Source organism: Heptranchias perlo, chromosome 7 (assembly GCF_035084215.1).
Source record: "Heptranchias perlo isolate sHepPer1 chromosome 7, sHepPer1.hap1, whole genome shotgun sequence".
Classification (NCBI taxonomy): domain Eukaryota; kingdom Metazoa; phylum Chordata; class Chondrichthyes; order Hexanchiformes; family Hexanchidae; genus Heptranchias; species Heptranchias perlo.
Genome location: NC_090331.1, coordinates 94,852,854 through 94,866,572, shown reverse-complemented (window position 1 = coordinate 94,866,572; position 13,719 = coordinate 94,852,854). Strand labels below are relative to the sequence as shown.

General features: G+C 45.2%; 1 protein-coding gene and 1 non-coding gene across 2 annotated transcripts in view; both read right to left on the bottom strand.

Moving 5' to 3' along the window:
- The window catches only part of nop58 (NOP58 ribonucleoprotein homolog (yeast)), a 37,433-nt gene extending 26,213 nt beyond the window's left edge, over positions 1 to 11,220 (bottom strand). Inside the window, exons 1-5 of the mRNA XM_067988124.1 lie at positions 11,074 to 11,220; positions 8,545 to 8,621; positions 7,687 to 7,739; positions 6,713 to 6,837; positions 5,105 to 5,241 (exon numbers count right to left, since the gene is read on the bottom strand). Coding sequence (XP_067844225.1) covers positions 5,105 to 5,241; positions 6,713 to 6,837; positions 7,687 to 7,739; positions 8,545 to 8,621; positions 11,074 to 11,118 — 437 coding nt within the window. The 5' untranslated portion in view covers positions 11,119 to 11,220. The remainder of the gene's footprint in view (positions 1 to 5,104; positions 5,242 to 6,712; positions 6,838 to 7,686; positions 7,740 to 8,544; positions 8,622 to 11,073) is intronic.
- Positions 8,011 to 8,095, bottom strand: LOC137324087 (small nucleolar RNA SNORD11B). The gene has a single exon (XR_010963492.1). It is a non-coding gene; the product is annotated as a small nucleolar RNA SNORD11B (small nucleolar RNA).
- Positions 11,221 to 13,719: the final 2,499 nt, after the last annotated feature.

Below are 13,719 nucleotides of genomic sequence, written 5' to 3'. Positions count from 1 at the left end.
TGTGGGAGTTTAAGGGCTAATCTCTTTAAAATCCAGTATAAATTGCTATCAACTGTCTACGTTCAGTTTTAAAGTTTAAATTTTGACGGTTCTGTCAGGCTTCTGCGGAGAGCTGCTGTAGTTAGTTAATTAGTTAGCTAGATTAAACTGGTTCCTGGAGGAGGAGCAGGCCTCACTCATCTGAGTCACAAACAGTAGAAAAACAGGGGCCTGTTAGTGCTAACCGAGCACGGACTCCAGCGGAGCAGAGTAAACACCTCAGAGTTTGGTGAGTGTGGGAGTTCGGTGAAGTGGGGGAAGGAGGTGCTGCTTTGCCTTGCTTTTCCTAACTTTTTTCGCAGAGCGGCGGCGGACCTGAGCGGCAGAAGACTGAGAGTGGGGATAAATGCAGCAGCAGACCTGCAACAAGAGACAACTACCGTGCGACGCCGCAGGTGAGGCAGGAGAGTCCGAGAGGTGAGCACAGTATAAAAGGAGACCCCTAGAGCGGGAGGAGAGTCTGAGAGGTGAACGCAGTGTAAAAGGAGACCCCGAGAGCGGGAGGAGAGTCTGAGAGGTGAACGCAGTGTAACTCTAAGGCAAGTCATGGCAGCAGAGCTCGCACCCGTGATATGCTCCGCCTGCACTATGTGGGAAGTCATGGGCACTACCAGTGTCCCTGGTGACCATGTGTGCAGGAAGTGTGTCCAGCTGCAGCTGCTGGCAAACCGCATTTCAGAACTGGAGCTGCAGGTGGGTTCACTGTGGAGCATCCGTGATGCTGAGACTATCGTGGATAGCACGTTCAGTGAGGTGGTCACACCGCAGGTAAAGATTACGCAGGCAGAAAGGAAATGGGTGACCGCCAGGCAGAGTAAAAGGACTAGGCAGGAGTCCCCTGGGGCCATCTCCCTCAAACAGATATTCTGCTTTGGATAGTGTTGGGGGAGATGGCTTATCAGGGGAAAGCAGCAAGAGCCAAGTTTGTGGCACCACGGGTGGCTCTGCTGCACAGGAGAGGAGGAAGAGTGGCAGGGCTATAGTGATCGGGAATTCAATTGTAAGGGGAACAGATAGGCGTTTCTGCGGCCGCAAACGTGACTCCAGGATGGTATGTTGCCTCCCTGGTGCTAGGGTCAAGGATGTCACGGAACGGCTGCAGGGCATTCTGGAGGGGGAGGGTGAACAGCCAGTAGTCGTGGTCCATATCGGTACCAACGACATAGGTAAAAAAAGGGATGAGGTCCTGCAAGGTGAATTCAGGGAGTTAGGAGATAAATTAAAAAGCAGGACCTCAAAGATAGTGATCTCAGGATTACTACCAGTGCCACGTGCTAGTGAGTATAGGAACAGGAGGATAGACAGGATGAATGCGTGGCTGCAGGGATGGTGTAGGAGGGAGGGATTTAGATTCCTGGGACATTGGGACCGGTTCTGGGGAAGGTGGGACCTGTACAAGCGGGACGGGTTACACCCGAGCAGGACCGGGACCGATGTCCTCGTGGGGGTGTTTGCTTGTGCTGTTGGGGAAGGTTTAAACTCGAGTGGCAGGGGGATGGGAACCTGAGCAGGGAGTCAGTAGAGAATAAAGTTGAGAGCAGCAAAAGAGGGGAAGACCCAGGGGAAATTTACAATACAAATAGTACAAACAGTTGTTCAAGAACAAGTGAAAGGGAAAAGCGTAGAGCAGCAGAAAGAAAGTGTACTTTAGACACTACAGATAAAGTGAAAACTAGAAGGCATAAGGTGATTAACCCAGTTTCAAAGCTGAAGGTCAGGCTAGGGTGTATGTCCCAACTAAGGGTTCGATATACAAATGCACGGAGTATAAGGAATAAATTAAATGAACTACAGGTTCAAATTCAAATTGGAGGGTATGACATCTCAGCTATTACTGAGACATGGCTGCAGGATGGTCAGGATTGGGAACTGAATACACTGGGTTATAAGGTCTACAGGAGAGATAGGGAAAATGGAAGAGGGGGAGGAGTAGCCTTAGTGATTTGAGATTAAATCAATTCAATGATAAAGGAGGATATAACAAGAGGTAAGCAGCCAACAGAGACCTCATGGGTTGAATTGAGAAATAGGAAAAGGATCTAAGACTATAGTGGGAGTTGTGTATAGGACTCCTGGCAGCAGCTCTGAAGTGCTAGATTGTATAAATGCAGAGATTAGACAAGTGTGTAACAAGGGCATAGTGGTCTTAATGGGGGACTTTAACCTTCACATAGATTGGGAAAAGCAGACTAGCAACTGTCAGAAAGGTAGTGAATTTCTTGAGCGTGTCCAGGATAGTTTTCTACAGCAGTATGTCCTAGAGGCAACAAGGGGGCAAGCCATACTAGATTTAGTAATGAGTAATGAACCAGGTTTAGTTAACGGCTTAACTGTGCTTGAACATCTATCCAATAGCGATCATAACATGATCGAGTTCAATGTAGTGTTTGAAAGGGAAAAAAGTGAATCAGCTGCTAAGATTCTAGACTTGGGTAAGGCCGACTTCAATGGGATGAGACAGAGACTGTCCACAGTAAACTGGGCAAATCTGTTAATGGGTAAAACGACTGATGATCAGTGGGAAATGTTTAAAGAATCGGTTTATACCTGAGGGGCAAGAACTCTACTTGCCAAAAGAAACAGCCATGGACAACGAAAGAGGTAAGGGACAGTATAAGACATAAGGAAAGAGCATACAAAAAGGCAAAAAATGGCACAGATTCTGGCGAATGGGAAAATTACAAAGATCAACAAAGGGTCACAAAACAGATAGTAAGAGCTACAAAAAGAGAGTATGAAAAGAAACTTGCAAGGGATATCAAAACCAATACGAAGAATTTTTATAGTTATATTAGGAAAAAGAGGGTGGTCAGGAGCAGTGTTGGCCCCTTAAAAACTGAAAGTGGGGATATTGTCATTGACAATGGGGAAATGGCGGACATGTTGAATAATTACTTTGCGTCAGTATTTACAGCAGAAAAAGAGGACAGTATGCCGGAAATCCCAAGAAAACTAATCTTGAATCGGGGACAGGGACTCGATAAAATTAACATAAGTAAAGCAGCAGTAATGATGAAAAGAATAGCACTAAAGAGAGTGACAAATCCCCAGGACCAGATGGTTTCCATCCCAGGGTTTTAAAGGAAGTAGGTGAGCAGATTGCAGATGCCCTAACTATAATCTTTCGAAGTTCTCTAGATTCAGGAACTGTCCCTCTAGATTGGAAAATTGCACATGTCACCCAGCTTTTTAAGAAAGGAGGGAAACCGGGGAATTATAGACCAGTTAGCCGAACATCTGTTGTGGGGAAAATGCTGGAGTCTATAATTAAGGATAGGATGACTGAACACCGAGAATTTTCAGTTAATCAGGGAGAGCCAGCATGGATTTGTGAAAGGTAGGTCGTGCCTGACAAACCTGATTGAATTTTTTGAAGAGGTGACTAAAGTAGTGGGCAGGCATGATGGGCTGAATGGCCTACTCCTGTTCCTACTAAACCACCTCCTCACCCCCTTGCCCAATACAGGTCATGCACCATAGGAACAGGAGTAGGCCATTCAGCCCCTCGTGCCTGCTCCGCCATTTGATAAGATCATGGCTGATCTGTGATCTAACTCCATGTACCTGCCTTTGGCCCATATCCCTTAATACCGTTGGTTGCCAAAAAGCTATCAATCTCAGATTTAAATTTAGCAATTGAGCTAGTATCAATTGCCGTTTGCGGAAGAGAGTTCCAAACTTCTACCACCCTTTGTGTGTAGAAATGTTTTCTAATCTCGCTCCTGAAAGGTCTGGCTCTACTTTTTAGACGGTGCCCCCTACTCCTAAAATCCCCAACCAGCGGAAATAGTTTTTCTCTATCCACCCTATCTGTTCCCCGTAATATCTTATAAACTTCAATCAGATCACCCCTTCACCTTCGAAACTCTGGAGAATACAACCCCAATTTGTGTAATCTCTCCTTGTAACTTAACCCTTGAAGTCCGGGTATCATTCTAGTAAACCTACGCTGCACTCCCTCCAAGGCCAGTATGTCCTTCCGAAGGTGCGGTGCCCAGAACTGCTCACAGTACTCCAGGTGCGGTCTAACCAGGGTTTTGTATAGCTGCAGCATAACTTCTGCCCCCTTGTACTCCAGTCCTCTAGATATAAAGGCCAACATTCCATTTGCCTTCTTGATTATTTTCTGCACCTGTTCATGACACTTCAATGATCTATGTACCTGAACCCCCAAGTCCCTTTGGACATCCACTGTTTTTAACTTTTTACCATTTAGAAAGTACCCTGTTCTATTCTTTTTTGATCCAAAGCGGATGACCTCACATTTGTCTACATTGAATTCCATTTGCCACAGTTTTGCCCATTCACCTAATCTATCAATATCGCTTTGTAATTTTATGTTTTCATCTACACTGCTTACAGTGCCACCAATCTTTGTGTCATCGGCAAACTTAGATATGAGACTTTCTATGCCTTCATCTAAGTCATTAATAAATATTGTGAATAATTGAGGCCCCAAGACAGATCCCTGCGGGACTCCACTAGTCACATCCTGCCAATGTGAGTACCTTCCCATTATCCCTACTCTCTGTCGCCTTTCGCTCAGCCAACTTCCTAACCAAGTCCGTACTTTTCCCTTGATTCCATGTGCTTCTATCTTAGCTAACAGTCTCTTATGTGAGACCTTATCAAATATAGGAACATATATCAAATATAAGAACATATACCCTCTCCCCACCCCCATGGTATACACAGCATCAGCCTGCACCATCCCTCTCCAGAGTGCAGTTCAACACAGCACTGTCCTTTAACAATCCCACCCCATTACAGGTTATATACAGCACTGGCCTCAATCAATCCCTCTGCAGTACAAATTATATACAGCACTAGCCTGCACAATCCCTTTTCCCTAGTATTGGTTAGACACAGCAATAAGCTGCCCCGTTACAAGTTTTACATATTACAGTAGCCTGAGAAACTTTGAGCATTCTATGTGCATGTGTAACCACTAACTGGCTGGAAGTCTATCCATAGTGCTGTCAACAGCAATTGGAATTTACTGGACAACCGCTGCAAATCTAGTGAAGCTATCGCTTTAATTTTAGCACACGGCACTCGTACTGACCTGTGTGCAAGACCAAGAGACATGGCGCTTATCTCACGAGGTGGCAAGCCAGTGATCAGTCCATTCATCTGAGTCCTGATTCCTCTCATTAACTCTGCGACAGTAGGATTGTGAATGCAACTCAGGTTAAGTTTGTCCTGCATATAAAAAAAAAGTTGCCCTGATTACAGTGGTACTCTCCTCTCCTCCATTCAACCATTTGGAAACCTAATTCCCTCGTACACTGTAACCAACCTGTAGGGGATGTTAAACATTTTTTACGTGTAACGAACACTCGTTTTACTATGTTTATGACATTGTGGCTGAGGCTTACTCTGTGTTCGCCATAGTAATGAAATATAGTCAGCAAGTGGTCAGATGTGGAACGGTTGTTTCCTTATTTTTTTATTTAATAATCAGCCTACAGGAAAAAATTTAAGTGAAGTCATCTTCAAAAGTTACTTCAATCAGGTTTGATAATCTTACTGTTCCCTCTACTTCACTAATGCTACTCAACAAAGTAGTCAATGAGTACAGTACTCAACCTGCATTAAGAACGCTGCTGCAACATACTAATGTGCGAGGTGATCGGGATTAATGAAGCGCTAACTACCATTATAATTGCTTAGCGGTTCACTATCCTCTTCTATTTGAGTCACTGAGCTCCTGCTAACAAGTATACTAGTTCATTCAGTGAAATTGAAAGGGTCAATGGAATAAATAATAACAGCAGTGGTTGTGGGGAATGAAATTACTCCCCTGGGGGCAGGATTCCAATTGGTTACAGCTAGTTGTTCATAATGATGCCCATTACAGCAAGGTTGCATTGTATCCATCCATTAGTTGTTCACAAACCATGCACACAACATAACGTCATACTTAGTTACATTATTGAATCCCATTTATACGTTAGAACGACACATGCATAATTACAAAACCACATCTGTGAACATCATTTTCAGCACAGATCTGTTGGAGGAAGGAGTGTGCAGACTGGTATGTCAAGAGCACATTCCTAGCCTGGCATCTCCACGTAGGGTGAAAGCTCATCCCTGACTGTGGCCGGAACCAAAATAGTCAAACCATCAGTGTCTTTGGGGAAGGAAGTGGGAACAGAGGACGAATATTGCAAATTCCGAAACAGCTGCACACATGAAATACATGTACTCAAATGCATGCTGAACAGTACTCTCTGCTGTCTCAGAGGTAGCGACTAAGTTTGCAGATTCATCACAGCTGAGGCAGAATTATGAAAATGCATCACTGACACAGAGTGCTGAACATTCTACCCATCAATGGTAAGCAGCAACTGAATTCAACTTGGGAAGTTTATTCTTGCTGCGTGTCTGATATTAGTAACCGTTTCACTTTTACTTAGTGGCCAGTGGGTGAGTTCTATCGCCACCTTGACAATTGTTATTAACCATCTCAATTTGGAAAGAGGTGGTAGTTCATCAGATTGCATAATTAGCACAGAGGAACACAAGGCAGCAATACGCCAAACTCCATGTGTGAAAGGGAAAGGAAGATTACAGCAGCTAGGCATTCGTTTCCATGCTTGTTGAACACACTTGCTAGCTGGAATGTGCTGCTCAGCTGAACCAGAAGTGTCAGTTATAGCTTCCTTACTTTGATGACTCCCCCAAGTTTGGCATCTGCAACAGCCAGCTGCTCATGAGCTTCCTTTGCAGCAATCTTCTTCAGTACTTTCTTCAGGCTTTTACCAAGCTTACCTTCCACCAGGGCAGTGGCAGCTGCAAGACAGGAAGTCAGAGAGAGAAAGGATTGGAAAAAAAACAACCACAGTAGCAAGCAAGTGGCAATACAGCAAAGAAGATTCTTTTTTAAAAAGGTTCACAATATACAGATCTTCCACTGCTTAACAGAATACAAGAAAAGGCTGGTCATGATAGGTGATCCTGATTGTCTCCCAACTGCAACCTTTCTTGCTCTCGACTATTTTACAAATATCAATGTGCTCAAAACTCCATCTTTCCAAATACCCAATCCTGTGCACCCCCACTGCATTGAAATCAGGACTCAGTACACTGTCTTCTATTCAAAATCATTCTTTCCCAGCACCTCAAAACTGTTGAACTCCTTATTCTCCTCTTTCCAATACAATCTACAGGCTTTTAAAAACAAAGTTTGACATCACTCCATCTTTCTCATTCTCTTTTCAACACTGACATGTCCTTCACATTGGGCTTTCAGCTCAGTTTCTCAGTATTCAAGTGGCATTGGATGCAGGTCACTTGTTAATGTGAGCTCATGAATACAGCCAAGCCCCCTTTTCCTTATGCCCTGAGCATTACCATGACTCAGGACGTTATTACAATCAGAGGCTCGGTGCTTGGCCAGTTCTTTCCTGTTTCTGCTCTGTTCTTGCTGACCAGATCGCTTTTTATTAAGCATTAAGGTGAAGGAGGAACACTCTGAATTTGAAGACCTGAATGCTCGTTGACACTGTCCTGAGCTCGGCTGTGCACTATTTCTCTTGCTCTGGGTGGGTGGGGTGGAATCGTGGCTTAATTCAAGCAGGCTTGACTGACTCAAAATAAAGTGCCTTTCAGTGTGGATGATTGCGATCAAGACTACCGTACCTGCAAGAGCTTCTGTGGTATCTTGAAATTTTTCAAAATGTTTCAGCTTCACACTGCAAACAGAAAGAAGAGATCAAGATGCTGGTTTTGAAATAAGAATTGATCAGGCCTCCTGTTTGCTTTCCAGCAACCCCTGCATTTGTAAGTATGTTGGGCAAGGACAGGATCAAGTCAGCGGCAATCTCCCCCATCCAATAGTCCACTCACATTCAGTATGAAGGCTAGGTACCAAGAGTGAACTGTGTCCATCGGAGACAAAATGAAATAATTTATACAACACAGACATGAGTCCACTTGTAAGGGTGTGACCAAGCAATCCAGCACCGGCAGTCTCAGATGAGGTAGTGACTGAAAAACCCTCAGCATTTAATCAGGAAGAGTGACAAAGTCGTCATCATCATCGTTGCCAGTGCTGGACAAGACACTGGCCGTTTCCTTACCAATCATAATTAACGACACTAATATGATTTGAGTTGGCAATTTTATTTTACTCTGCATCATGCTGGAACAATCACTGCACTATTCAAAATCTAAATTGTTGACAACGTGATTTTGCCTCAAACCAAAACCACTGCCATCTTATCTTAAAACAGAGTTCTTGACAAGACAGGTTACACAGTAATAGTCCAACCTCAGCCTGAGTAGGACAGTTTTAGCACCTAGCAGCAAAGTGCCACATATCAATAAAAAAAAATGGCACCTACTGCCATATCTGTACGTCAACACCAACGGTACGTGTCGGATGTGATGTGGTATACCCAAGAGTCAGATGGCCAGGAATGATTGCCTCTGGGCTAATTTAAGCATCTTACTTGATTTTATGAAGCTGGATTAGTCTTATGGCTTTCAATAGCTTACACTTTATTTGCTTTTTCTGCCGTTTCAAACTCCCGCCATAAGTTGTCCACTTCCCGGAGTTTACTCTCATCCAGGACCTATGGGGAGAAAAATGTTTTCAAATGATAACAGTTCAAAATGCACAGTAACAAACTTTTCAAAACTAGCCTCCGCAGCCCTGAGCTAGGAAAGGAGAAAAACATCCAGGGCTATATCCAGCAGAAAGCGCACGTGCAAGTTGGACATGGCCGAGGTATGGCTCAACTAGAATGAGCTAGAGTGGACTGCTGACTATTAATGTTTAGGCTTAAAGATGAAGCAAGACGATTTAGGTAAAGTAATGGAAGCCATCTGCGGAATCGTATCCTTGCAGAAGTAAATTAAGGAGCAAATTAGCAAAAACAAGGCTATTTCTTGTTTGATAATCTCAAGCAAACATGGCATGATGTCGACACATCAATGGGACCCGACCTCTGGAGGAAACTCACGGCTCATTGCATATGAAATTCAGATCAGGGAGCTATAAGCTGATCCACATTCTAGCAGTTTTTTTGTGCTTCAAGGGGCATATATAATGGAAAACCCCACTTCAAAAATCAAACATCCACAACAAGCAGAAAAATTGGTGTGTTCGTGAAATTATATCAGCACTATTCTTTGTGCACCGTATATACACATTGCTACGCTATTTCTGCACATATAATCATTACAGCACAGGAGGCCATTCGGCCCATCGAGCCTGTGCTGGCTCTTTGTAAGAACAATCCAGTTAAGTCCCATTCCCCTGCTCTTTTCCCGTAGCCCTGCAAATTTTTTCCCTACAAATATTTATCCCATTCCTTTTTGGAAGCCATGATTGAATCTGCATCCTTTCAGGCAATGCATTCCAGATCATAACTACTCGCTACATAAAAAAGGTTTTCCTCACGTCACCTTTGGTTCTTTTGCCAATCACCTTAAATCTGTCCCCTCTGGTTCTCGTCCTTCCACCAATGGGAACAGTTTCTCTACTTACTTTATCTAAACCAGTCTTGATTTTGAACGCTTCTATCAAATCTCCTCTCAACCTTCTCTGCTCTATGGAGAGCAACCCCAGCTTCTCCAGTCTATCCACATAACTGAACTCCCTCATCCCTGGAACCATTCTAGTAAATCTTTTCTGCACCCTCTCTGAAGTATTCACATTCTTCTTAAAGTGCAGTGCCCAGAATTAGACACAATACTCCAGTTGTGGCCAAACCTGTGTTTTATAAAGGTTCAACATAACTTCCTTGCCTCTATTTATAAAGCCCAGGGTCTCGTATACTTTGTTAAACTGCTTTCTCAACCTGTCTTGCCACCTTCAAAGATTTGTGCACATATACCCCCAGGTCACTATGTTTCGGCACCCCCTTTAGAATTGTACCATTCATTCTATATTGCCTCTCCTCGTTCTTCTTGCCAAAATGTATCTTTTCACACTTCTCTGCATTAAATTTCATCTGCCATGTGTCCGCCCATTCCACCAGCCTGTCTGTGTCCTGTTGAAGTCTATTACTAACCTCCTCACTGTTTACTACACTTCCAAGGCTTGGGCTATCAAGTGCAAAAGACAACCCGAGAGGATAGAATGGACAAATCAGAGGGAGATAACCTTTGATGAACCATGCTTGCCTCCTAATGACTTTAGTGAACAGCAACAGTGGAATTACAATTATGTGTTTTAAGTTTTAACCAAAGTACCAATCACAAAAATTTCCATTTATATAGCATCCTTAATGTAGTAAAATGTCCCAAGGCACATCACAGGAGTGATTATCAAACAAAATTTGACACCAAACCGCAATAGGTAATTAGGACAGGTGCCCAAAAGCTTGAGCAAAGAGGTAGGTTTTAAGGAGCATCACAAAGTGGTTTAGGGAGGGAATTCCAGAGCTTAGGGCCGAGGCAGCTGAAGGCACCGCCGCCAATGGTGGAGCGATTAAAATCGGGAACGCGCAAGAGGCCAGAATTGTAGGAGCGCAGAGATCTCGGAGGATTGTAGGGCTGGAGAAGGTTACAGAGATGGGGGGGGGGGGGGGAGGGGAGGGGCGAGGCCATGGAGATTGAAAACACGGGTGAGAATTTTAAATTTGAGGCCGGATGACACGCGGGCGGAGAACATCAGTAACTATGAACCGAGTAAGGAAGTTCCCGCCGTGGTTCCTGCAGGGCCGGACACAGGCTCCGGGCCTAGACCCCCATCCCATACCGCGTGTACAGCTCGTGTAGGCCCCGGTGTCCCTTACCACCCACCCCAGGGGCTGGGGACCAAGGCCAGCGCGTTTCAGTTCGTATTTCTCCACAGGTTCGCAGACCGACACACACCTCCTCAGCCGGGCCTGGGGGAGGGGGGGGGGGGGGGAGGAGGAGGTCGATGGTGCGGCTCAGCCGGGCCTGTGGAGGCGGGAGGTCGATGGTGCGGCGTGGCCCGGCCGGGCCTTGGGGGAGGTCCCGGTCCATTTCAACCCGAAAGCCTGAGCTTTCCCCCCATCCCACCCCACCCCACCCCCCGGTGCGGTGAGACTTTACCTTGAAAATGGCGTAGCCAGCGGCAGTCTCGAAGAGCACTAACATGGCGGCGGCGACCGGCCAGCGGCAGTTCCTCACCCCGCGTGCGCTCCAACTAACAACCGTCACCACGCGGCACAGCAGATCACTCGGCCAACGCGCGCCCGCGCTCAGCGCACCGGCTAAAGGGGGCGGGGCCGGAGGAGCTGGAGCCGCGGCCACGCGCACGCAACACGCTGAATGGGGAGACGCGGAGCCATCAACGCGCACGCGCAACACGCTGAATGGGGAGACGCGGAGCCATCAACGCGCACGCGCAACACGCTGAATGGGGAGACGCGCAGCCATCAACGCGCACGCGCAACACGCTGAATGGGGAGACGCGGAGCCATCAACGCGCACGCGCAACACGCCGAGGGAGGCAGATCCGTTGGTCAAAACTGCGGGTTGAGGGTCGTTTCGAGAACATACTGAACCTAAAGCATTTTGAAATAGTCCTCTCTGGGATTGATATTAGATACAGACCTGCCCATATGTGACAAAAAATACTTGCATTTATGGGCTCAAGCTCAACAGGGTCTTCTATCCCCGCTGATTCTGCCAATCCCGTTCCCACCTTAGCAGGTCTCACATACAACGACGACTGACATTCATACAGCGCCTTTAACGTAGTAAAACATCCCTCCGTGCTTCACAGCAGCGATTATCAAACAAAATCGGACACCAAGCCACATAAGGAGATATTAGGACAGGTGACCAAAAGCCTGGTCAAGGAGGTAGGTTTTAAGGTGATCTGGTTTCAGGTGGGAATTCCAGCTCTGAGAGCCTATGTAGCTGAAGGCATATGATGAAAATGTGCAAGAGTCTAGAATTGGAGGAGCGTGGAGATCTAGGAAGGTTGTGGACAGGAGGAAGTTACAGAGATAGGGAGGAGTGAGGCCCTGGGGGGATTTGAAAACAAGGATGAGAATTTTAAAATCGAGGTGTCGCCAGACTAGGAGCCAATGTAGGTCAGCGAGCACAGGGGTGATGGGTGGGCTAGGGAAGGAAAAAAGACTGGGGGGGGGTGGGGGGTTGTCAATATTGATCAAGGATATTATTACAGTTCTACAGAGGGGCGATATACTAGAGGGTTCAAAGGCTGAATCAATTTGGTTAGAGGAATAGAAAAGGAGCTGTTACATTGCTGGGTGTTTACTATAGACCCCCAAATAATGAGATAGGGAAGCAATTCAGTAGGCAGATTTCAGAGAAATGTAAAAATAATACAGCAGTAATAGTAGGGGACTTCAATTACCTTAATATAGATTGGGGGGGAAACAGTGTAAAGGGCAAGGAGGGTGAAGAGTTCCTAAAATGTGTACAAGAGAACTTTCTTAATCAGTATGTTTCTAGCCCAACGAGGAAGGAAGCAGTGCTGGATCTAGTTCTGGGGAATGAAGTAGGGCAAGTGGAGTGTGTTTCAGTGAGAAAACATCTGGGGAATAGTGATCATAATATAATTAGGTTTAAGGGAATAGTGATCATAATATAATTAGGTTTACGGCATCTCCACATCAGGTTTAAGGTAGTTAAGGTAAGGGACAAAGAAAAATCAACAGTGAAAATACCCAACTGCAAAAGAGCCAATTTCAGTGATTTGAGAAGGGATCTAGCACAGGTGGACTGGAAACAAAGATTGGCCAGGAAAACAGTAAATGAGAAATGTCAGGCCTTCAAGATGGAGATAGTTTGGGTACAAACCAAGCATATTCCCATAAGGAGGAAAGATGGGGCACCCAAAGCTACAGCTCCCTGGATGACAAAGGAAATAGAGGTTAAAATAAAACAGAACAAGGAGGTTTATGACAAATGTCAGGTACAGAATACAGTTGAAAACCAGGCCTCCACAAGAGGATTTCCTTCTCTGTCCCTAATCGGCCCCACCATTCCTTTAACTATCCTTTTACTTTTTATATGTTTGTAAAAGATTTTTGGGTTCTCTTTAATGTTACCCGCTAATCTTTCCTCAGGTAAATGTCAGAAATGTCCCATCTTGGAACACGTGATCTTTAAAAATAAACATTTTGTTTTTAAAAACAGCAACTTGCATTTATATGGTGCTCGCAGCAAGTCATCCCACGAAGCGGAAAATGAGCACTGAGCAGTTGGTTGAGAAGAGATAGGGTAGGTGGTCAAAGGCATTACAGTGTGACAAGTTTGCATAGGCAATTTCCATTATAAATGTAGACATAGGAATTTATAGTATTAGCCGTAGCTCAGTGGTAGCTCTCTTGCCTCTGAGTTAGAAGATTGTGGGTTTAAATACTACTCTAGAGACCTGAGCGCGTAATCTAGGCTGACACTTCTGTGTAGCACTGAGGGAGTGCTGCACGTCGGAGGTGATGTTTTTCGGATGAGACGATAAACCCAAGGTCCTGTCTGCCTCTCAGGTGGCTATAAAAGATTTCCTGGCATTATTCGAAGAAGAGGAGGGGAGCTCTCCCCGGTGTCCTGGCCAATATTTATCCCTCAACCAACATCACTAAAACAGATTATCTTGTCATTATCTCATTACTGTTTGTTGGAGCTTGCTGTGCATATATTGGCTGCCACATTTCCTACATTACAACAGTGACTTCACTTCAAAAGTACTTCAAAAATACCACGAATGCTAGAAATCTGAAA